Here is a 23,303-nt window from a genome sequence, read left to right as displayed (position 1 = left end):
TAAAATAAAATAAAATAAAATAAAATAAAATAAATAAAATAAAATAAAATAAAATAAAATAAAATAAAATAAATAAAATAAACTTTCCTGATTGAGTGTTCATGGCTCTCTAACCTTTAAGACTTGTGGACTTCAACTCCCAGAATTCCCCAGCCAGCAAAGCTGGGGAAGTCCACAAGTCTTAAAGTTGCCAAAGTTAGAGACCACCTGGTATAGTTTATCAATTCAGCAATTCGGATGAATTCTCTGGGTCATCTTGTCCATTTTGGCTTCACAGAGAATCTGCACTTTCTCCCTTCTGAAGGGTTTCCCAGCACAATTTTTCTGCTAGGTAAGAAAGTTGACCGATGATTGGGCCATTCCTATTCTAAAGACCACTTAGTAGCAATGATGGCAATGTAAGTAATAACTGATTGCTGGCACATGGGGCTTCTGCTTGCTATGCCAGATCTGGGATCTGGGACCTCAAGGGACGTGTTGCTTGACTAATGTTGTAAGCATTTTACTACATTGCTGCGTCCAGTTCCCTCCAAAGGCCTCCATTTTGACAAAGCTCTTGGGTTGTAGGCATAAATATTTAATAAGCAATATATCTGTATTTTATTGCTCATTACCAGCAAGATTATTTCAGTATATTACACTTAGGTATGAATATTTATGGTGTATTACTCGGCGCAAAGTTAAATGGCTTATTGACACTCTGTTAATGCCTAGTAAGTGTACTCTTGTTTCCCCTCCTCCTCCTCCTTCCTCCTCCCTTTTTCTAAAGTGTGGAAGGACAAAACAAATATTTCAAAAAGTAGACAGAATCCTGGCACTTTTTTTATCTCTCCCTCCCTCTCTGGTTATAGAGTAGGAATGAAGCAAAAGTCAACACAAGGCATTTAGCTGAGAGAGATTTGAGTATTACAGTATCCCAAACAGATATGAAGTTTTTTCTCAAATGTTCAAATTAAACATCATAGGTTACGGACAGTGAGCTGACATGACTGTACGTTTTGGTGTATGTTTTTCCATCTTAATAGTGTTGAATAGAAGGCAAATTGGTGTTCCAAAAGTTACAAAAAGAGGCCAAAATCTGCTTCTCAAATTAACTCAATACACATTAAGATTAAAAGATAAAGAGGATTCATTGTATTACAAGACTTGGAGGAAATTTTGTAGATGGTTAGAAAAGGAATATAAATAAGAAACTTTAAATATAAATGAATGATATAACCCAGATGTATCACTCGAAAGCAGGGGTCCCCAAACCTTTTACAAAGGGGGCCAGTTCACTGTCCCTATCTTTGTTGGAGGGCCGGACTATAAAAAAAACATATGAACAAGTCCTTTTGCACACTGCACATACCTTATTTTAAAGTAAAAAACAAAATGGGAACATACTATTTAGAGGGGGGAAGAAGTCTAAAATTCACATATGTTTATGTTTTGTTTTTAATTTTCTTTTGTTAACATCTGATTGGCTATACAAGGTTTTATTGGCGCATGGCGGGCTGGCAGTGGAATGGGGAGCTCTCGCGCACAGGCACACGTGAACCTTCGCTGGTGCAAGACTTCCCCGCACTTTCCTTGCCGCTCCCCACCCCAACTCCAACACCGGGGACACATCCTCTGCTCCTGTCAATCACCCGCGGGCCGGATAAATGGCCTCAGTGGGCCGCATACGGGCCGCGGGTCATAGTTTAGGGACCATTGCTCGAAAGGGATGAGGGGAGAGGATGTGGGAGGAGAAAGAAACTTTTAAATTAGAAGTGTATTAAAAGATAAACACATAGAGATAAATAAAAGAAATAACAGATTAAAGAAATATATATGGAATAAAACATGAAAAAATGTAAGATTGTGTAGAAGAAGGGAGAAGGGTGTGGCCAAATACCATGGCGAGATGGGTGTTCCCTGCACTCCTCTGAGGAATCCCGATATCCCTGCCGTTAAAAGGTCCGGCTCAATCAGAATCAGACCAGAACCACCCTGTAGGAGTGGGGAAAAGAGAAGTGCCTGCTGGCAAGCTGTGGTGGTGACAAACCACCCAGGGAGCTGACAAAGTCCTCTCAGCCTGCAGTGATGGAAAATGGCATTGTCATCCTAGCTGCGGTGGCCCTGAATGGCTCGATTGATTGTTGAAGATTGAAGTCACCTGGGAAGAAAGGTATAAGAGTGTGCTGGAGAGTGAAAAGAAGGTAGTAAACAGAAGCTGGTGGATTTTTTTTTCACCAATAGAAGCCCAAAATGGATTGTTTAAAAAAATTAAAGGGGAACAAAAGGACAGGAAACTTTAAAAGCGGCTATCTAACCAACAGAGGATCATAAAGAAATTGAAAAAAAAAGAGGTGAAATTTAACTGATGCCCAACCCTTGAGGATTCGGATCTTTGTTATTGAAGTGGTCGTTTAATAGTCAGGCAAAAAAAGTTTTTTCAATGAAAATATTTTGTTAATAGAACTGATTAAAAATACATATATATTTTGATTTTTTAAAAAAATTGGATGTTTAGAAATGATTGGGGGGGAGTAAAAGATGAGTTAAAATATTAAAGAAGGAGAGAAAGTAATAAGGCCTAAAACTATGAAGCACAAGAAATAACAATTAGCTTGTAAAATCTAGTTATAGCAACTAATCTGGAACAAAAATTGAATTGGTTGGGGGTAAACCCAAGAGATAAAACTAGATAAAAAGAGGTAGCACAAGTTAAAATTAGGAGATTTAGAAGTAAGAGGAATGATTATGAAGAGTAACATCTAGAGAAGCATTCTAGTCTGTTATGTAATTGTAATAGAATTGTCCATTTAGGGAAGGATTTTGAGGGTGGATGGGAAGTAGGAAAGAAGGAGAGAAAAGGGAGAGAGTAGAGGAAGAATAGGAGAAAGAAGAAGGAACGAGAAGGGAATGGTAGTAGGAGGGAGAAGGAGTAAGAAAGTATGTCGTAAAGACGGAACAACTGCCTGAGATAGGAAGAGGAAAGTGGAGGGAAGAAAGATGGATATAGATGAAACAATATAAAGCAAAATTGGAATGTGATCTAGTTTGTTGTACTTGAAAAATGATGTATGTATATTAAGTTATATTGAAGGTATATGAAGTTGTATGTTGAATGTGGAGAAAAATAAGAAAAAATGTTTAAAAAAATATTGGGTAGAGGAACTCAGGGTTGATGGAATAACAACCCAGAAAAAATAGAGAAAATACAGCCAAAAAATGGTATTTGTTGGCATAGTGCTATTGAATGTAGCAGTTTCATCTATTTATTTGGATAGCAGTTGTTAGGTCTCCCCACACAGATCTGTGAGACAGTGGAGAATTGGGGCGGGGGCTGGTCCATGGGGTTGTGAAGAGCTGGACATGACTGAACAACAACAAATCCTCAATGAATTTATTTAGCTCTCTTTTAGTCATGGGCGAAATGAACCTGTACAATTCGGGTCCGTACCGAATTTTGTGGTGTTCGGTATGCTGAACACGAACACGAAATTTTTCCAAACTTCGGGCAAAGTTCGGAGTCGTGTTCGGCATTCGGAGCTTTGACGTCACCAGCAGGTTGCTAAGGATGCCAATGTGATCAATTCCTGGATTCCATGGAATCCAGGAAGTGATCACCTTGGCGTCCTCAGCAACCTGCCAGTGACGTCAAAGCTCCGTACCCAGAATCTCTTAATGGGAGGGATTCCCCGTTCGGGTTCAAGTTTGGGTTCGGTTCGGGTTCGACCAAATTTTGCGTAAAACTTGGCCGAACTTGCCAAACCCGAACACCGTTGGGTTCGCCCATCACTACTCTTTTCAAAAATATCTAAACTATGAGTTCCACCGCATCTCTTGTTGCAGAGAAAGGCTTATGATATACTGTCTTTGACTGATTCTAAATCTTCAGCTTGTCATTCCGTGGATGATCTGTAAACCCAACTATAGTGGTACCTCTACCTACGAACGCCTATACTTACGAATTTTTCTAGATACGAACCAGGTGTTCAAGATATTTTTGCCTCTTCTCACAAACCATTTTCCACTTACGAACCCAAGCCTCCAAAACTGTAACCAGAAAGGGCAGAGAGAAGCCTCCGTGGGGCCTATCTAGGAATCTCCTGGGAGGAAACAGGGCCAGAAAAGGTGGGGAGAAGCCTCTGTGGGGCCTCTCTAGGAATCTCCTGGGAGGAAACAGGGCCAGAAAAGGTAGGGAGAAGCCTCCATGGGGCCTCTCTAGGAATCTCCACTCTCCCTGTGGTTTCCCCAATCGCACACATTATTTGCTTTTACATTGATTCCTATGGGAAAAATGTCTTCTTTTTATGAACTTTTCTACTTAAGAACCCGGTCAGGGAACAAATTAAGTTTGTAAGTAGAAGTACCACTGTATTAGAAGTTGCCTTCAGTCTAATTGAGGTTTTGTGTATTGAGATTAGAGGCAACTTCACAAACTCTCCAATATTATTAGCCCCATCCTTGCCTTTTGTGTTAGCCCAGCTCTCCAGAGCTCAGCTTACAGTATCAGGTTGGTGTTCCTACCACCTCATTTAGCCAAGAAAATGTTGCAGTGTAATAATATCTCAGGTCAAATGACAGTTTGGGTAAAGGAGTTGTAAGTAGCACCCAACAGCAGTTTGAGAGAGAGCTAAATAATGACGAAGCTCAGCAAGTCTTTAAAAATAATTTGCATCTACTAGCATGGTAGTTAGGCGAGAGTGTGCTTCAACTGCCTGGCTCAATGCAATATTTCATGTTTCAATTTTCTAACTGGTTATTGATTCTTTAGACAATTTGTTTGATTGTGTAATATCAGGTTGGTGTCAACTGTCCGCAACCATAGGGCAAGAGTTTCTCAAGGAGGATCCTGTTCACTGGTGGGTTCCTCTTTTCTCCTTACCAGTGCGCTGCATGCACATTGCAATGTTTTGCACATGCGCGCACTTGCTATCCTAATGGGTGCACATCCCTTTCCGCCCATGCGCAGAAGCAAAAAATCACAGGAAATCTCACACAGGCGATCATCCCGTCGTGCGGTTTTGCTTCTGCGCATGTACAGAAGCAAAAAAACACCAAAAAGAATTTTTAAAAATGATGCCGCACATGGACTGGGAAAGCACCAGAGCTGTCACATGCAAATTGGGCAATCGGTGGCCTACTACCAAACTACCACACCAGGACGCACCGGTAGGAACCCACCTCTGATCCTGTCCCCTATCTGGTTCTTCATGTCTTCCAATAGTGGCTTCATCTCTGTTGTTTCTGAGTCCATTTTTTTTTTCAACATGAGCAAGCTGGCTGGGAAATTCTGGGAGTCCATTCATCATAAAGTTGCTGAGGTTGAAAACATTGCTTTAGACCACTTGCTGCTAATTGAGCCTTGGTGACTCAGTGGTTAGAGTGCAGTTCTGCAAGCTGCTTTTTATTATTTATTTATTTTATTTATTTATTTTGTCCAATACACAATGAGGGTTTTAGTGGGTATATATATATATACACACATAGTAAAATACATGATGAAAGTTATAGAGGAGATACTCATAGTAAAATATATCTAAGAAATAACAGAAAAGAAAGTATAGCAATAGAACATATCAATGAAAGAATAGAAGAAGAGATATAGGAATAGAAGAAAGGTATAGGAGATATAGGAGAACAATAGGACAGGGGATGGAAGGCACTCTAGTGAACTTGTACTCGCCCCTTACTGACCTCTTAGGAATCTGGATAGGTCAACCGTAGATAATCTAAGGGTAAAGTGTTGGGGGTTTGGGGATGACACTATGGAGTCAGGTAATGAGCTCCATGCTTTGACAACTCGGTTACTGAAGTCATATTTTTTACAGTCAAATTTGGAGCGGTTAATATTAAGTTTAAATCTGTTGTGTGCTCTTGTGTTGTTGTGGTTGAAGCTGAAGTAGTCGCCGACAGGCAGGACGTTGCAGCATATGATCTTGTGGGCAATACTTAGATCTTGTTTAAGGCGTCTTGTTTAAAGCGTCTTGCTTCTGCTGACTGCTGGCTGTAGCTCACCAGTTCAAATCTCACCAGGCTCAAATTTGACTCAGCCTTCTAGCCTTCCGAGGTGGGTAAAATGAGAACCCAGATTGTTGGGGGCAATAGGCTGACTTTGTAAACCGCTTAGAGAGGGCTGTAAAGCTATTGCTATTGCTAATTCCAGGCAAGTGGCTTGGCCTCTTCTCTGTTCCTATTTTCAGGGGATCATTTCCCCAGTGGCCAGGAGGGATCAGTACATGGATGAATAGTCATGTGCATGTCCAAAGCGCAAGGCAAACCCTCTGGAATCGTAAAGTCAGGCGAAATGAAATGTTGTTTCTGGCGTTGCTTTTTTTGCTGGCTGCAGCTACTCTGGTGTGTTTTACAAGTCCAGGAAATCTCTGCAATGCCATAAATAGCATCTGACAGGCAGTTGTGCAATAAAGCCTTGACATTTCCCTGTAATGGTTATAAAATGCTGAATTATTTTGGCAAGCAGCGACTGATTAAGAAACAACTCAGAGAAGGAATAATTAGTTGTGCAGTGGTAAATACACGAGGCAGCCTAAGGGGCAGTGAATTTGTGGGGTGCTTAATAATTCAGATGAAGCAGAAAGCGACTGGGGGGAAAGGCCCCGACTTCATCTGTGAAAACCTGCCTGCCTTTGTTTCATCCAAGGGTTGTCAGGAGATGCAGGTCCTTCTAAATCTTGACGATGGTGCTTTCCTTTTTAATGTCTTCCATATTTCTTCCATTGCCTTCCAAATTAACCCATTCGCAATGCAGTGTTTTGAGATTCTGTTTGGGAAACAGATTTACAGCAAAGATGCAGCACATCCTCGGTTTATGATGCGGGCTTGGTGACCATCTCAAAAGGAGGCTCCCAATTTTTCCCCCTCTCTCATCACTGCTAGGGAACTAAGACTTTTATAACTAAAGGAGATATAGTTTTGTGTGTGTTTGTGTGTGTGTGTGCACGCACACACAATCTCATGCATGCATGAGAAACCTTCAAATCAACTCCTGCAAAACAGTGAGGAAACTTCTCTTACTTTGCAGATCACTCCCTTCTACCCCAATTTAACACTCTCAAATAGTGTGGGGTGAACCGAACTTGCACAATTCGGGTCCGTATCGAATTTTGCGGTGTTTGGCATGCCGAACCCAAACCCGAATTTTTTTAAAAATCGTGCTCTGGTTCAGTGTTCGTGCTGAGCACCGCGAAGCACCACCGCCCGGCCGTCATCTGCTGAGAAGAGGAGGAGGAGCCGGGCGCCGGTGACGACGGAGGAAGGCGAACACAGGGGAGCTGTCAGCCGGTCAGGAGGCACAAAAGGAGCTGGGGAATCCCACAAAGGGATTCCGGGGGCGGGGCTTTGACGTCATGTATACCGGCAGGTTGCTAAGCATGCCAAGGTGATCACTTCCTGGATTCCGGGGGCGGCCCTAGAATAATGGAGGGAGGATGGAATGCATAGTAACCTGCCGGTATAGGTGACATCAAACCTCCGCCCGAGAATCCCATCATTTTTTATTTTTACGGATTTTTTATTTTTATTTATTTTTATTTTTATGGAAAAGGATGCCGCAGCGGCGCCACAAGCAAAGGAAGGTCCTTTCACGTAATAATAATAAAAAAATTTACATGAAAGGACCTCCCTTTGCTTGCAGCACCGCTGCGGTGTCCTTTTTTGTAAAAATAAAAATAAATAAAAATAAAAAATCCGTAAAAATAAAAAACGATGGGTTTCTGGGGGCGGAGCTTTGACGCCACAGACCGTTTGGAGTTCGGGTTCGGGTCCGGCCAAACTCTGCGTGAAGTTCGTCCGAACTCGCCGAACCCAAACACCATTGGGTTTGCCCATCACTACTCTCCAATGGAGATTGTTTTTCAATAATTGGGAGAAAGTTACACAGTATCTCCCATTCCTTGGAGCTGAGGAAGCTTCCTGGATGAGAAGCAAAACGTCTTCAAACTTCTTCCTTGCTGTGATGTTGTTTGTTAAATATGTTCTTCAACGTTAAAAAAAACCCTAATAAATATTTAAAGGAAGGAAATAAGCATCTTTGGGATCCCCGTTCCTTTGATCTAAGAACCGCCAATCTAGTATTCTTACCCTTAATTTAGACACCTCTATTTTATAAATGTTGTGTTAATAATAAAATTAATCTGCATGGGGAGTATATTCCATCAACGTATTGATCGTCCCATTCTTGAAACACCCAGTATATACTCTGACTGGGTCCGCTGGTACTATTCTCCCTTTTGGAATGTGTGATTTCCCATCCCCTTCGTTTGTGGACTGCCAACATAGTGTGCTCCAAAATGATGCTATTTGCAGCTGCAAGTGTGAAATGTTGCCAGGGTAAGATGCACACTACTTAAATAAGAAGGAGAGGGGCCCTTGATACAGATTGAAGCAGACTAAAAGGGATTAAGATGGGCTCCTGATGAAATCAGGCTGAGACCAGAGGCTAGAGATTGAGAGGGGGAGGGAGATGTTTTTATCTCTGCTTCCAAAGAGGCCGGCAATCAGGATACAATTTCTCTTCTTGAATTGTTTGACATCATTCTTAGATGGCAGGATTCAAACCATCATGTCTAGAGCCTAAGCAGTGATGGGCTGCAAAAACCTTTACTGCCACATTGTGGACGTGGTGTATTTTGTGGGTGTGGCTTGATAGTCATGTGACTGAGTAGGAGTGGATTGCCGGCCATGTGACTAGGGAGTGGCTTGACAATCATGTGACGGGGGTGGCTTAAAGGTTATGTGACTCAGCAGAAAGGCAGCATACAAGTCTAATAAATAATAATGATAATGATAATGATAAGAGATTAGGCAAGTAGCTCAATTTTCTTTAATTGCTATAAAATATAAAGATTAAAATTAGTGATGGGCAAACCGAACCCGCACAATTCGGGTCTATAACGAATTTTGCGGTGTTCGGTATGCCGAACCCGGACCCGAAATTTTTTCGAACTTTGGGCAAAGTTCGGGGTCGTGTTCGGCGTTTGGAGCTTTGACATCACCAGCAGGTTGCTAAGGATGCCAAGGTGATCACTTCCTAGATTCCATGGAATCCAGGAAGTGATCACCTTGGCGTCCTTAGCAACCTGCCAGTGACATCAAAGCTCCACCCCCAGAATCTCTTTGTGGGAGGGATTCCCCGTTCGGGTTTGGGTTCGGTTCGGGTTTGGCCGAATTTTGCGTAAAGTTCATCCTAACTTGCCAAACCTGAACACCGTTTGGTTCGCCCATCACTAATTAAAATGATTAAAGCGTTTGTGGGTAAAAACATACTATTTAATTATTTTCTATTTTAAAAGTAATTAAGGATCATACTAAGGTACTAGAGAAGGAAGGACAATAAAAAAACTATTAAATAGTCAATAAATAGTGCATAAACCTACTACCCCCCCTGAGTCCAACCCTCCATGGGGGCAGCAGCCCATTACTGAGCCTAAGCGTATTCTCAAATGGACCGTTAGATTCCAGAATCCAATCTGAGTTAGTCAGTGGGACCAAAGCAGAGGTGGGTTCCTCTTGGTTTGTACCGGTTCACCTGAACGAGTAGCGACCAGGTGCTGATGTCATGATGACATGACAGAACTGGTTTGGTTGATGCCAGTCCATGGGTGCCACCATCTCTGTTAAAAACCTATTTTTTAAAAATTCCCAGTTTTTTCCTTCTCAGCTTCGCAGAAACTGAGTTTCCAGTGCTGCATATGCATCACCATCTTGTTTTCAGCTTTTGGGGGGTGGGTTTGCCACTGCACAAGGCACAGCCACAAGGCGTGGGAAAAATTGAACCAGTAGTGAAGTCAGTTAGAACCCACCCCGGACCAAAAGTTTATTCTTCCAAGCTTTTTGGTTCATGTTGGAACCCATCACCAGGGATATTTTCTCTTCAGAATATGTGTACTGGGTTGTTCAACATATTTATATGATGCCTGGTTGTGTGTGGCTTGTAGTTTTTAATTAAGGTGTTGATGGCCAGCTATTAAATCATTAGTTGTACTTTTCTTGTGCTGCTGCAGCTTTGGCCTCTAAGTACTTGATAAGCTGGTGGTAAATCAGCACTCCTGTTGACTGATGAGAGACCTTTTTCCTAAATTTCAGTCATTTTTCTGGCTATTTTTGTCCCTGCTCAGTCAACAATCTTGGTAGCTGTGAAACTGAATGCATGTCCTTGTTTATTGCAATGTGGAGTTAACAATGAGTTCAAGCCTCCTTGTCTAACCATTTGCTCATGTTCTTACAATCTGGTAGTTAACCTCCCCATCTCTCCTCCATACTCACAGGGGCAAACCACACAGGCAATCCAGCAGATTACATTACTCCCACTTCTAAATGGTTGTTGTAGTCCATGAGGACCATTCAATCCCATATCCCTCCATACATTTTTGCCATGATGAAATGTGTGCCTTGAGTTCATTGAGTTATAACCAATGCAGATATTTCATTCTCTCTTTCCCATGTTCTTACTGGGCGGCAATTAAGGTTTGGAACTCTACTGCTGCTTTGATGCTTTAAATGCCCAAAAGCTCCCAATGTAGAGCTCCTTGCCTCAGGCATGCAAGTTTGCCCTAGGGAAGACAGTTGTCAGGCTCTATTCAGGTTTTTTGCAAGCCACATTTGCTTTCAAGGAAAAAAATGTCCAAAGAGATTACGCTTGCTTAGGAAAATTGCCATATTGCACTTGGCAAAGGTGAGGCGTATTTTGCTTGCAAACTCTTGTGCATCCCTTTAGGCCATATGGCAAAGTTGGCCCTACTGGGGCATACAGCAGATAGCAGAGGGAGCAGCTGTTAAGTGGAGTGTTGTTTCCGACGTGGGAGTTGTTAGTTCCTGATGCCCTTAAAGCTGAGTCCGGATAGCAGTGAGGAAATGAGGTGGAGGGAGGTATGAAATACCACAGCGATAGAAAGCATGGTTGCGGTCAGCTGTTTGCAATAGGACAGGAAGGCCTGTTTTGGTGAAGAGATTTGGAAAACAAGCCTTTCAAGGAGATCCACATCTTGCTTCCTTAAAATGTATAATTTGCTGTCTTTTTAGATTATTGGAGGCACCTGTAAACATTTCCCCACCACCACCATACAGTACTTTTTTAAAAGGATGATTCCTGCTGTCTTACTTGGGACAACAACAACAACAATAATAATAATACAACAGCAACAGCAACAACACAGTTGGAAGGGACCTTAGAGGTCTTCTAGTCCAATCTCATGCTTGGGCAGGAGATCCTACACTATTTCAGAGAAATGGTTATCCAACATCTTCTTAAAAACTTCTAGTATTGGAGCATTCACAACTTCTGGAGGCAAGCTGTTCCCCTGATTAATTGTTCTAACTGTCAGGAATTTTCTCCTTAGTTCTTAGTTGCTTCTCTCCTTGATTAGTTTCCACCCCTTGCTTCTTCTTGAGACATTATTCTTGAAAGGACGCAAAGCAGGATTATCTTCATGTGTTTCCTTGTCTCCCGGTCTCTCTGCTATGAGTCTTATCCCTTCTTATGGGATCAAAACATGCTTTTACAAAAGGCAGCTAGACTTTTTGTGTGTGTTTTTTTCTCTTGAACATTTTACTTCTCATCCAAGAAGCATCTTCAGTTCTGACCGAATGGTGGAGAATGATTTTTGGATGAGAAGTGAAACGTCTTCAAGAGAAAAAAACAAGCAAAGAAAAGTCCTTTCGAAAAAGCATCTTTGGGACAGCCATGACCTAGATCAGTGTTTCCAAACCTTGGCAACTTCAAGATATCTGGACTTCAACTCCCAGAATTCCCCAGCCAGCGTTCACTGGCTGGGGAATTCTGGGAGTTGAAGTCCAAATATCTTCAAGTTGCCAAGGTTGGGAAACACTGACCTAGATGACTGAGAATCCCCAGAGATACTTCTGAAGGGCGTTCACAGCCTTCCTTTTTCTTACAGTCTTAAGAGATGACTTCCGGCAGGCACCCAGTGATGTAGTGGTAGCAGCTGGTGAGCCAGCAGTGATGGAGTGCATCCCACCAAGAGGCCATCCAGAACCCACCATATCCTGGAAGAAGAACAGCATCCGCCTCAGTGATAAGGAGGAGCGCATCACGGTGAGATTGAGCATCTCTGCTTTTGTGCACACATTGCATATTGGGATTAAAAAACGCCTTGGGCTGGAACTTCTATAAACAGCTTTCAGTCAATAGGCCAAGTTGACTTGTTTATTTTCTGGTCCAAGACACCATTCCTGAGCTATCGTTCTTCCTAATCAATTAAATTCCCACCACAGTGGTATGTAAACTGCTCACTGGAGGATTAATAGTTTTGTGTCATCCACATATGGGATCCCATGAAAACAATGTTTTTCTAGGCTCTTGCTATATTATCTCTCTTCCTCTTTTTCTCACATGGAAGGGAATAATAAACGAGGAATAAAGGGACAGTTGTGGGGAAGGTGAAACCCCAATTTGCCCCTGGAGGTATTAATCCAAGTTGCACCATCATAGTTTCCCTTTGGGTAAGATAGTTATAATTTCCCTTTTGGGTTTCCCTTCCTGAAAGAGGGAGATTATGATCCCGCTATATAGAATGCTGGTGAGACCACATTTGGAGTACTGTGTTCAGTTCTGGAGACCTCACCTACAAAAAGATATTGAGAAAATTGAACGGGTCCAAAGACAGGCTACAAGAATGGTGGAAGGTCTTAAGCATAAAACGTATCAGGAAAGACTTAATGAACTCAATCTGTATAGTCTGGAGGACAGAAGGAAAAGGGGGGACATGATCGAAACATTTAAATATGTTAAAGGGTTAAATGAGGTCCAGGAGGGAAGTGTTTTTAATAGGAAAGTGAACACAAGAACAAGGGGACACAATCTGAAGTTAGTTGGGGGTAAGATCAAAAGCAACATGAGAAAATATTATTTTACTGAAAGAATAGTAGATCCTTGGAACAAACTTCCAGCAGACATGGTAGATAAATCCACAGTAACTGAATTTAAACATGCCTGGGATAAACATATATCCATCCTAAGATAAAATACAAAAAATAGTATAAGGGCAGACTAGATGGACCATGAGGTCTTTTTCTGCTGTCAGACTTTATTTTATTTATTTATTTATTTATTTTGTCCAATACACAATGAGGGTTTTAGTGGGTATATATCAATATACACGTAGTAAAATACATGATGAAGGTTATAGAGGAGATACTCATAGTAAAATATATCTAAGAAATAATAGAAAAGAAGATATAGGAATAGAATATATCAATGAAATAATAGAAGAAGAGATATAGGAATAGAAGAAAGGTATAGGAGATATAGGAGAGCAATAGGATAGGGGACGGAAGGCACTCTAGTGCACTTGTACTCGCCCCTTACTGACCTCTTAGGAATCTGGATAGGTCAACCGTAGATAATCTAAGGGTAAAATGTTGGGGGTTTGGGGATGACACTATGGAGTCTGGTAATGAGTTCCATGCTTCGACAAGTCGGTTACTGAAGTCATATTTTTTACAGTCAAGTTTGGAGCGGTTAATATTCTATGTTAACATAGTGGTTAACTTCTATGTTTCTATGTAAGAAATAATAAATGTGGAAAGGAAGTAACTACTTCTCAGCCTACTTTGTGGCAACTGGGAAACCACGGAATGGCTACCTCTTTCTCAGCTCCTTTCTATCCAGCAGTGCCATCTTATTGGATACCATATTTGTGGCTTCCTGGCGGCAGTGCCTGCCCTACAGAAGAAATCCAAATGACACCAATGTTGTTGGACTTTTGCAGCACTTCAAAGACAATGGCTATAACCCTAGCGTTTGGATCAGGAATATTTTCTTTCGGGGACGAGTTTATTGTTTTAACTTTGGGTTGTTTCATGTTGTGGGTTTTGGTTTCATCTCTGTTAGGTTACCTAGAATATATAAATAAATTGCTCAAGAGTGTGTGATCCTGGCACCAAAAGATGAGTTTGATCACTAATAGAAGGGTTGACTAAGTCACTCATGACATGGAAGCAAAGCCGGCATGCCATTTCCCATCAAAATATAGGTCTAGAATGCAGGTCACCAACCTGTGGTCCATTGACCACTGGTGGTCCATGAGAAAGGTTTGGTGGTCCATGAAGAAATCTTGGCCCCTGGCCAAGAGCAATTAATCCAGTCCTGGAAAAGTGAAGTGAAGTGAAAAGTAAAAGGAGGGAAGGGAGGGGAGGGAAGGGAAGGGAGAGGAGGGAAGGGGAGGGAAGGGACTACAGCTACAGTTCTGGAATATGGGACTGACTTTTCCAACAACATCAGCAAGTCGCCATCAAATAAGCCTCAATTATTTTGTAACAATTATGCTATCTTTAACAATTTTGTTACAATTAAACAACCTTTAAAGATTTTGTTATAATTAAATAAGCATTTATGATTTTGTTATAATTAAATAAGCATTTATGATTTTGTTATAATTAAATAAGCATTTATAATTTTGTTATATTAAATAGGTGCATTTCATATTAATAAAATGGAAGTTCTCTGATCATTATTTTACAAAGATATTTTACCATTATCTTTTTAAAAATCATATTAGTGGTCTGTGGGACTTAAAAGTATGATTTTTTGTGGTTCATATATGACCTTGGTGGTCCCTGAGGTCCAAAAGGTTGGGGACCCCTGGTCTAGTAAAGATCTGTGGATAGAGACCTTAGAGCCTTTTCTTGACCTTCTCCTTAGATCCGAGGTGGGAAGCTGATGATGTCCAACACAAGAAAGAGTGATGCTGGAATGTACATCTGTGTGGCCACCAATATGGTGGGCGAACGGGATAGCGAACCTGCAGAACTGGTGGTGTTTGGTACGTAGAAGCAGGGTTCTGGTGGACTCTACCGGAGAAGAGGAAGAAAATTAATTTCCTTGGGTCCAACTAGATGAGATCATGGAAAAACTGTATTTTTAAAAAGTTGTAGGAATGAAAATGAGGGAAATGAAAGAGGGTCATTCTTTTCACATATGCAGGATTAATCGGTAGGGCTACCACCCAAAATTAGATTGAACCACTTTTTCAATTGTTTTTCAATTTTCTTTTTTTCCTGATTTCCCTTTTTTTTAAATAAAATCTATTGGGCCACAGGAGTGGAGTCAGATTTACAAGATAACTGAGCTTTGACTGTGCAGAGATTCACTCAAATCACCTTCTTGGTCACATCACCAAATCTGGGTGCTTTGAGATCAATTTGATGCACACTTGACCTCCCCTACAAAAAGATATTGATAAAATTGAACGGGTACAAAGACAGGCTACAAAAATGGTGGAAGGTCTTAAGCATAAAACTTATCAGGAAAGACTTCATGAACTCAATCTGTATAGTCTGGAGAAGTGTTTCCCAACCTTGGCAACTTGAAGATATTTGGACTTCAACTCCCAGAATTCCCCAGCCAGCATTCGCTGGCTGGGGAATTCTGGGAGTTGAAGTCCAAATATCTTCAAGTTGCCAAGGTTGGGAAACACTGGTCTGGAGGACAGAAGGGAAAGTGGGGGGACATGATTGAAACATTTAAATATGTTAAAAGGGTTAAATAAGGTTCAGGAGGGAAGTGTTTTTAATAGGAAAATGAACACAAGAACAAGAGGGCACAATCTGAGGTTAGTTGGGGGAAAGGTCAGAAGCAACGTGAGAAAATATTATTTTACTGAAAGAGTAGTAGATGCTTGGAGCAAACTTCCAGCAGACGTTGTTGGTAAGTCCACAGTAACTGAATTTAAACATGCCTGGGGTAAATATATATCCATCCTAAGATAAAATACAGGAAATAGTATAAGGGCAGACTAGATGGACCATGAGGTCTTTTTCTGCCGTCAATCTTCTATGTTTCTATGGGTCTCTATATCCCTCCCTTGTCCTTTGCTCTTGATACACTTTATGATCCTGACAGAACGGCCCACTTTCATCAAGAGGCCCATCAACCAAGTGGTCCTGGCAGAAGACACTGTGAATTTCCACTGCGAGGTACAAGGAGATCCAGTGCCAACATCTCGGTGGCGGAAAGAGGAAGGAGAACTTCCTCGAGGGAGGTAAGTGACAACTGCAAGTTCTCCATTCATCTTTAGGGTTCTTCCTGTAGATTGAACTGGGGAGTTCTTAGTCTCTCTGAGCTTGTGGTTTTCTTTAGGCATTTCATTACCCAAGTAGGTAGTATCTTCAGTGCTAGAAGAGGCCGGGATTTGCTGCTCTCTTTTTATATACAATGGCTTCTCCTGGTTGGTGTTGGTAGGAATTGGTAGGAATTGTTGTGATTCCGTCTGAGGCTCCTCAGGGAATGGCTGAACCTCTGCTGGCTCCCTGCTCAGAGGGGGAGGAGGAGGAACAGGAGGAGGAGGAGGAGGCCCAGGCAGAAGGGGAGGAGGAATATCAGACCGAGGGAGAGGGAGAACAGCCAGAATCCCCTGGGGTGGAGCTCTCCCCAGCAAGCAGCCTGGAGTCCTTAGATGAAAATGCTCAAGCCATCATCGATCACAGGCAGAGAAGAGCAGCACAACGAAGGGGACAATTAGCCAGGTACTTCCAGTCCTAAATAGGTAACAGCTGGGTTTGGGTGTGGTTCTCCCCAGAAAGGCTGAAAAGGCAGACCCACCCTTCCTGTATTGTGGAGTATTATCTTTGGGAGTCCTGGGACCTGGCTGTGATCTTTGGCGTCTCTGATTCTGGCTTGTGGCCTTGAAGGCTGAAACCTTGGGGGAAAAGGCGTGGGAGCTTATTCTCTACAGTGGTGTGTGTGCCAGCAAGAATTCTGCTGTATTGTCTGGCTGTCAGGACTTTGCTGTGAAGCCTCATAGCCTGCCTGTTGGGAAGAACAGGTTTTTCTCTGTGTTTATTTTTCAAACTATAAAGTGCTTTTGCTTTTACCAGCGTGTCTGGCTGCTTTTTTCAGTTGGTGTTGAAGTCTGGGGGCACCCAGACAGAACAGGAATGTTGTTTTCTTTTTGATAATTCCTTGATCGGAGTATTGTTTACTGCTGGACTGTTGGCCTGGTATTAATTCTGATGTCAATCTCTTCTTATGTGGGTGTTGATTACTGGCAAGAGTTTGTTCGGGTCTTTTTGTTTCTTTTTTAGCTTTTGGGTTGTCTTGTTTGAATGGTGTGTAAATGTTGTTTTTCTCTTGTTGTGCTAAAATATGTCTTGTCATTTTCCTCCCCTGCAAAAGAGCTTACTGTTTTTCTACTGTACTGTGCCACTGTTTAAGCTTTTCTGATTTCTGTTTTCTATCAATGGCTTTTTGAGCAGAGCTGATCATTGGGAGCAGGGGGTGATGGGTCTTGTGCTGTTCATTTTACTTTGTTATCAATCACAAATTTCTGCCACTCAAAGCTTCCTTGGAATGGATGGATGTAATCTTATGTAGGAATGACTGCGAGAAACAGGAGAAAGAACTGCAAACTATATGAAGGTTATGTAATTGTATCTCAACGCAGAGAGGTAAAAGGACTGTGAGAAGCATCTCGAAAAAGAACCTATCCTATTTTCTGAAAAGTAAAATTAAAGGAAGGGAGAACTATCGGATTTGCCAGATTTTGTTATATAGTAATCTGACATTAAAGATAGCAATTACAATAGCAGTAGCAATACTGCCTTATAATTAGTGATAGGCGAATCCAACGGTGTTCGGGTTCGGCAAGTTTGGCCGAATTTTACGCAAAATTTGGCTGAACCCGAACCGGACCCGAACTCGAACCCAAACAGGGAATCCCTCCCATGAAGAGATTCCGGGGGCGGAGCTTTGACATCACCGGCAAGTTGCTAAGGACGCCGAGGTGATCACTTCCTGGATTCCATGGAATCCAGGAAGTGATCACCTTGGCATCCTTAGCAATCTGCCGGTAACGTCAAAGCTCCGAACACGACCCCCAAATTGCCCAAAGTTTGGAAAAAAATTTGTGTTCGTGTTCGGCATACCGAACACCGCAAAATTCAGTACGGACCCAAATTGTGCAGGTTCAGTTCGCCCATCACTACTTATAATGCATGACAGCACTTTCTGAGAAGTTTGTCAGTCTATTGCCCCCAACAATCTGAATCCTCTTCCATCCGGATGGAAGGCTGAGTCAGTCTTGAACCTCGTCAGGCTCACGCTGCAGTACTTGATTCTAACTGCCGCACTACAAGGTAGCATTAATATTCATGGTTTGTGCTTCTTGTCTGAATTACCTTGAAAGTCTACACTTCCCAAGCTCAAAACGATATAGGAAGAATTCCTTAACTGTTCTGTCTGGGTGCCCCCAGACTTCAACACCAACTGGAAAAAGCAGCCAGACATGCTGGTAAAAGCAAAAGCACTTTATAGTTTGAAAAATAAACACAGAGAAAAACCTGTTCTTCCCAACAGGCAGGCTATGAGGCTTCACAGCAAAGTCCTGACGGCCAGACAATACAGCAGACTTCTTGCTGGCACACACACCACTGTAGAGAATAAGCCCCCACACCTTTTTCCCCAAGGTTTCAGCCTTCAAGGCCACAAGTCAGAATCAGAGACGCCAAAGATCACAGCCAGGTCCCAGGACTCCCAAAGATACTACTCCACAAGACAGGAAGGGTGGGTCTGCCTTTTCAACCTTTCTGGGGAGAACCACACCCAAACCCAGCTGTTACCTATTTAGGACTGGAAGTACCTGGCTAATTGTCCCCTTCGTTGTTCTGCTCTTCTCTGCCTGTGATCGATGATGGCTTGAGCATTTTCATCTAAGGACTCCAGGCTGCTTGCTGGGGAGAGCTCCACCCCGGGGGACTCTGGCTGTTCTCCCTCTCCCTCGGCCTGATATTCCTCCTCCCCTTCTGCCTGGGCCGCCTCCTCCTCCTCCTGTTCCTCATCCTCCCCCTCTGAGCAGGGAGCCGGCAGAGGTTCAGCCGTTCCCTGAGGAGCCTCAGACGGAATCACAACATTAACAATGGAAGAAGTCAGAGAGGCTGTGGATTGCCGGAGAGAAGATCATACAATGAACAAGAGGATCCTCATGAATATTTATGAGCACCATGTAACTAAGCAAACTTGAGGGACACCTTCAATAGCTATAGCAGTAGCTATATATACCTCTTCACAGTGTTTTACAGCCCTCTCTAAGCGGTTTACAGAGCAATCTGTGTCCTCATTTTACCCACCTTGGAAGAATGGAAGGATGAGTCAACCTTGAGCCAGTCAGAATCAAATTCCTGGCAATTAAAAGTATTCAATTCTTCTTCTTTTTTTCTTTAAAAAAAATCAGAAACAAATTCATCAAACTGAATAGGAATCAATAGGAAAAAAATGCAGAGAGCTTGTAAAGATTGCGGTAGATGGCTTTTTTTCCCTAAGCGCTCCTCAAATAGCTTGGCTGCCCTTCCTTTCCCCAGTTGTAAGTGGAGAGCCATCAGCTCCTTTGCATGTTAAAATGACAAGTGCAAGAAACGACAAGCAGTAGCAATAATGGCTGACAACCCTTTGCTGATTCCAAGGAAGGCTTCTTTTGCCATGCTGCAAAGTCTGAAAAGGTCAGTCGATTACTGTCAAAGTGTTAGTGTTGAAATGGGACCATTGTTCAGATATCCTTGTCTTGATTCCAGGGTGACAAAAGAGCTTAATCCCCTGGATAATCATGCATGAGGCACAACAGAGCTGACAGTAAATATCATTACAGGCAATGGCACTCGTTGCTGCACAGTTAAAGGCATCTATTTTTCCCCCTTCTGAGTGCACTAATAAGAAGACGGAACACATTTTTGAAGGCTGGGAATGGAGAATCAGTTTTAACGATGAAAAGGAAGAATATGTTCTGTATATGGCCACAGAAAATCACTGAACGTGATTAAACCAGATAACACAATATGGAAATATTGTGATTTTTCATGCAGACAAGAATTCAAAAGAAAGTGATGGTGAAAAAAAATAATTGTGAAGAATTTGCTGAAGAATTTATTTTTTCATTATTTCTGGCAGCAGTGGAGCATGTAGCTCACATGTATAAGAAGTGCATCTAGTAGAACATGTTTCTTCCAGTAGAAGCACATCTAATTGCTCAGAAGAAGAGGTCATCTTTTGTACCAGACCTGACATGGAGCTAGACTTCCAGAGCTATAGCTTGGAAGAGTTGGGTTTTACATTAATAAAGCCCATGATTCAATGTCTGGTATAGACTTCAAGTGATCTTCGATAACTTGAGTTTTAGGAGTGAACTGGGCTGAAATCTTGAAGAATCAGTCCAGTCAATGACAATCATTCTTAGAACTATAAGAAAAGTTGATAACTGCTGTTATTATGAGTGCAAACCATTGTTTTTAGAAGCTACAGTGGTACCTCAACATACGAGTTTAATTCGTTCCAGACCCAAGCTCGTAAGTCGATCAACTCGCATCTTGAACAATGCGTTTAGACTTTGTTTTTCACGCCGAGATAACCGGAAGCAAGGAGATTCTTGGGCCACCTAGTGTAAGCTTGGCTCGTATCCCGAATTTGAGCTCGGGTGTCGAACAGAAATTTTGCTTGCATCGCGGCTCGTAACTTGGAATACTCGCAGGTGGAGCAGCTCGTATCTAGAGGTACCACTGTATAGATTAGTGATAGCAAACCTTTTTTGCTCAGGTGCCAAAAGGGTGCATCTCCACACTCATAATGTGCCCACACCCATAATGCAATGCACCCCCCAGCACATGTGCACACAACAACCCCATGTTCCCCCCATGCATGCATACAGGCCTTACTGAAACCTCTGGACTTCCAGTAGACCTGTTGAGCCGTTTTCTGCCACCCACAGGCTTCGGAGGCTTTCCTGAAGCCTGGGGAGGGTGAAAATGGCCTCTTCTACCCTCCAGAAGGCTGAAAATCAGCTGGCCAGCCCACACATGTATGCTGAGCTGACATAGGGTAACACCTCGTGTGCCCTCAGATATGGCTCTGTGCAGTAATGGGCAGCCAAAATTTTTACTGCCACACTGTGGGTGGCTTATTTTGAGGGTGTGGCTTGATGGTCATATGACTGGGTAGGAGTGACTTGCCGGCCATGTGACCAGGTGGGTGTGGCTTGAACGATCATCATTGTTCAAGTGAACTGTTAAGTCCTCGACTTACAACCTCACCAGGGTCGCTCTCTGGGGTGACAATTAGCTTCGCATTTCCCGCGCTCTCCTTCCTGGGTCACTCCCTGCCTCAGGCTGAGTAGCTAGGTGAATGGGTGCCAATCAGCTGTTGAGAAAAGATGGGGGAGGAAATGGCCCCCCTGCAACTCCTGCCGGTGCTGGTCTCCCTGCCGCTTTCCAAGGAGGAGGAGGAAGATAGAGGGTGGGATGGTCAGCTGGAGCTGGGCACACAGCTTCATTTATGTTGTGAACTGCCCCGAGTCCTCAGAGAGAGGCAGCATACAAATCCAATAAATAAATAAACAAATTTGCACTGGTGGAACTGTGTTCCACCCCGTCCTGCCTGCTGCCCACCCCTGGCTCCGTGTGACACCTGTGGCAAACGTGCCATAAGTTCACCATCACTGCTACAGATGGACCCAGAGAAAGATTTCTCATGTACAAAAAGATGAGAGAAGTTCATTATCCAAAATAACAAAGTCTTGTTCTCCAAACATCAAATAGCTTAGCGCTCTACTTCTGTCATTCTGGGAAGATTTAGTTGTCTTTTCTGCAAGCAGTTTCCTCCGGGTGAGATCAGTTCCAGAACAATTCCAATAATAAAGGTTTGTTCTGCTGCTAAGAGAATGTTTTGCTCCGGGAAGAAAAAGAAAGAACAACTTGGCAGGCAGAACCAGGGTTTTTATTTTTAAATCTAGAGTTCCTGAAGCTTCATCTCAGATGCCCAGGAGACCTTTGTGGTTTTTCTGTGGTGATGGTGGGGAAGACATTCAGAAAGGCAACCTCCTAAATGATATTGTGTTATATTGACTGACGCTGTCACTTTTGTAATGAGTTTAAAATGTGAGTGTAATGGAAATTTTTTTTTTTGTTACAGTATGCTGAGAAATGAATTTGATACAAGGCTGCTTATTGTAATGATAGTTGCTCGGGGGTCATCTTTATAAGTATAAAAATAGATAGAATTGCCTCTGCTACAAGCCCTACTACTAGTAGTCAACTCCTACTAAATGCTGAAGCCTGAAATTTAAGAGTGGTTTGAGGGATAACTTGCTGTAATCCCTTTTTTTAAAAAAAAAAATTTAACTGAAAAAAATGCAGAATAAAAACACATAAAAGGGGAAAAATAAAGCTAAGTCAAAGAAAAGTGGTAAGAAAAGAATAAAAGGAAAGAGAAATAGAAAAAGGAAAGACAAAATATAAAGAAATGGCTTCAGATTGATTTACAGCAGTTATAAGTGCATTTGAATGGTATCCTCTCTAGGGTTACATAGCATAATCTACACTTTCTGATCATCAAATCCATAAATCATAAATACATCTTTTTCTGTTTTCTGCAAAAAGCCTTTGCAGGGTTTTTTGCATATTAGATATTGTAGGAGATGACTAGAAATCGAGGGAGAGATCTAAGCCCAGCACACCTTTAATTCCTTTCTTAACTCCCATTCATTTCCCTTGATCGATAGTAGATCAGATTCTTGTAGAGAGCTTGCAATAAATCTTTATACTCATTTGAACTGCCTGAATCTCCTATTTCTCCGGCACTTGACAGTTATTAAACCCAACAACTTTGCCAACTCTGCTAATTCTGTCATTTTTACCTACCATTCCTTCATTGTGGGGATTCCAGTGTCTTTCCATCTTTGTACATATGGTCAGGAATGCAGCAATTTGGTACTCTGGAGATAATTTCAGACCTTATGCTGAATTACAGTGGTACCTCTAGATACGAGCTGCTCCACATGCGAGTACAGTGTTCCCTCGATTTTCGCGGGTTCGAACTTCACGAATAGCCTATACCACGGTTTTTCAAAAAATATTAATTAAAAAATACTTCGCATTTTTTTTCTATACCACGGTTTTTCCCACCCGATGATGTCATACGTCATCGCCAAAGTAATAAATTTTGCAAATAAATAACAACAAAAAAATTATTGTTAATAAATAATTATGTTTATAAATATCAGGATCATTAAGTGTCTTATTCAATGATGAGTACCAGTAATAATGGTGAGTAAATGGTTGTTAAGGGAATAGGAAATGGTAATTTAGGGGTTTAAAGTGTTAAGGGATGGCATGTGATACTATCCATAGCCAAAAATGGTGTATTTACTTCCGCATCTCTACTTCGCAGAAATTCAACTTTCGCGGGTGGTCTTGGAACGCATCCCCCACGAAAATCGAGGGAAAACTGTATTCCAAGTAACGAGCCACGCTGCGAGCGAAATTTCTGTTCGACATCCGAGCTCAAATTCAGAATACGAGCCGAGCTTCCGCTA

General features: G+C 42.1%; 1 protein-coding gene across 2 annotated transcripts in view; it reads left to right on the top strand.

Moving 5' to 3' along the window:
* ROBO3 (roundabout guidance receptor 3) overlaps positions 1–23,303 on the top strand; it is a 264,086-nt gene that overhangs the window by 152,952 nt on the left and 87,831 nt on the right. For both annotated transcript variants that reach the window (XM_070765673.1, XM_070765672.1), the window contains exons 3-5: positions 11,889–12,046; positions 14,654–14,774; positions 15,854–15,992. In XM_070765673.1, the coding sequence (XP_070621774.1) occupies positions 11,889–12,046; positions 14,654–14,774; positions 15,854–15,992 (418 nt within the window). The remainder of the gene's footprint in view (positions 1–11,888; positions 12,047–14,653; positions 14,775–15,853; positions 15,993–23,303) is intronic.

The sequence above is a fragment of the Erythrolamprus reginae genome, chromosome 12 (assembly GCF_031021105.1).
Source record: "Erythrolamprus reginae isolate rEryReg1 chromosome 12, rEryReg1.hap1, whole genome shotgun sequence".
Taxonomy (NCBI): Eukaryota; Metazoa; Chordata; class Lepidosauria; order Squamata; family Dipsadidae; genus Erythrolamprus; species Erythrolamprus reginae.
This window is presented reverse-complemented; position numbering and strand designations above follow the sequence as displayed.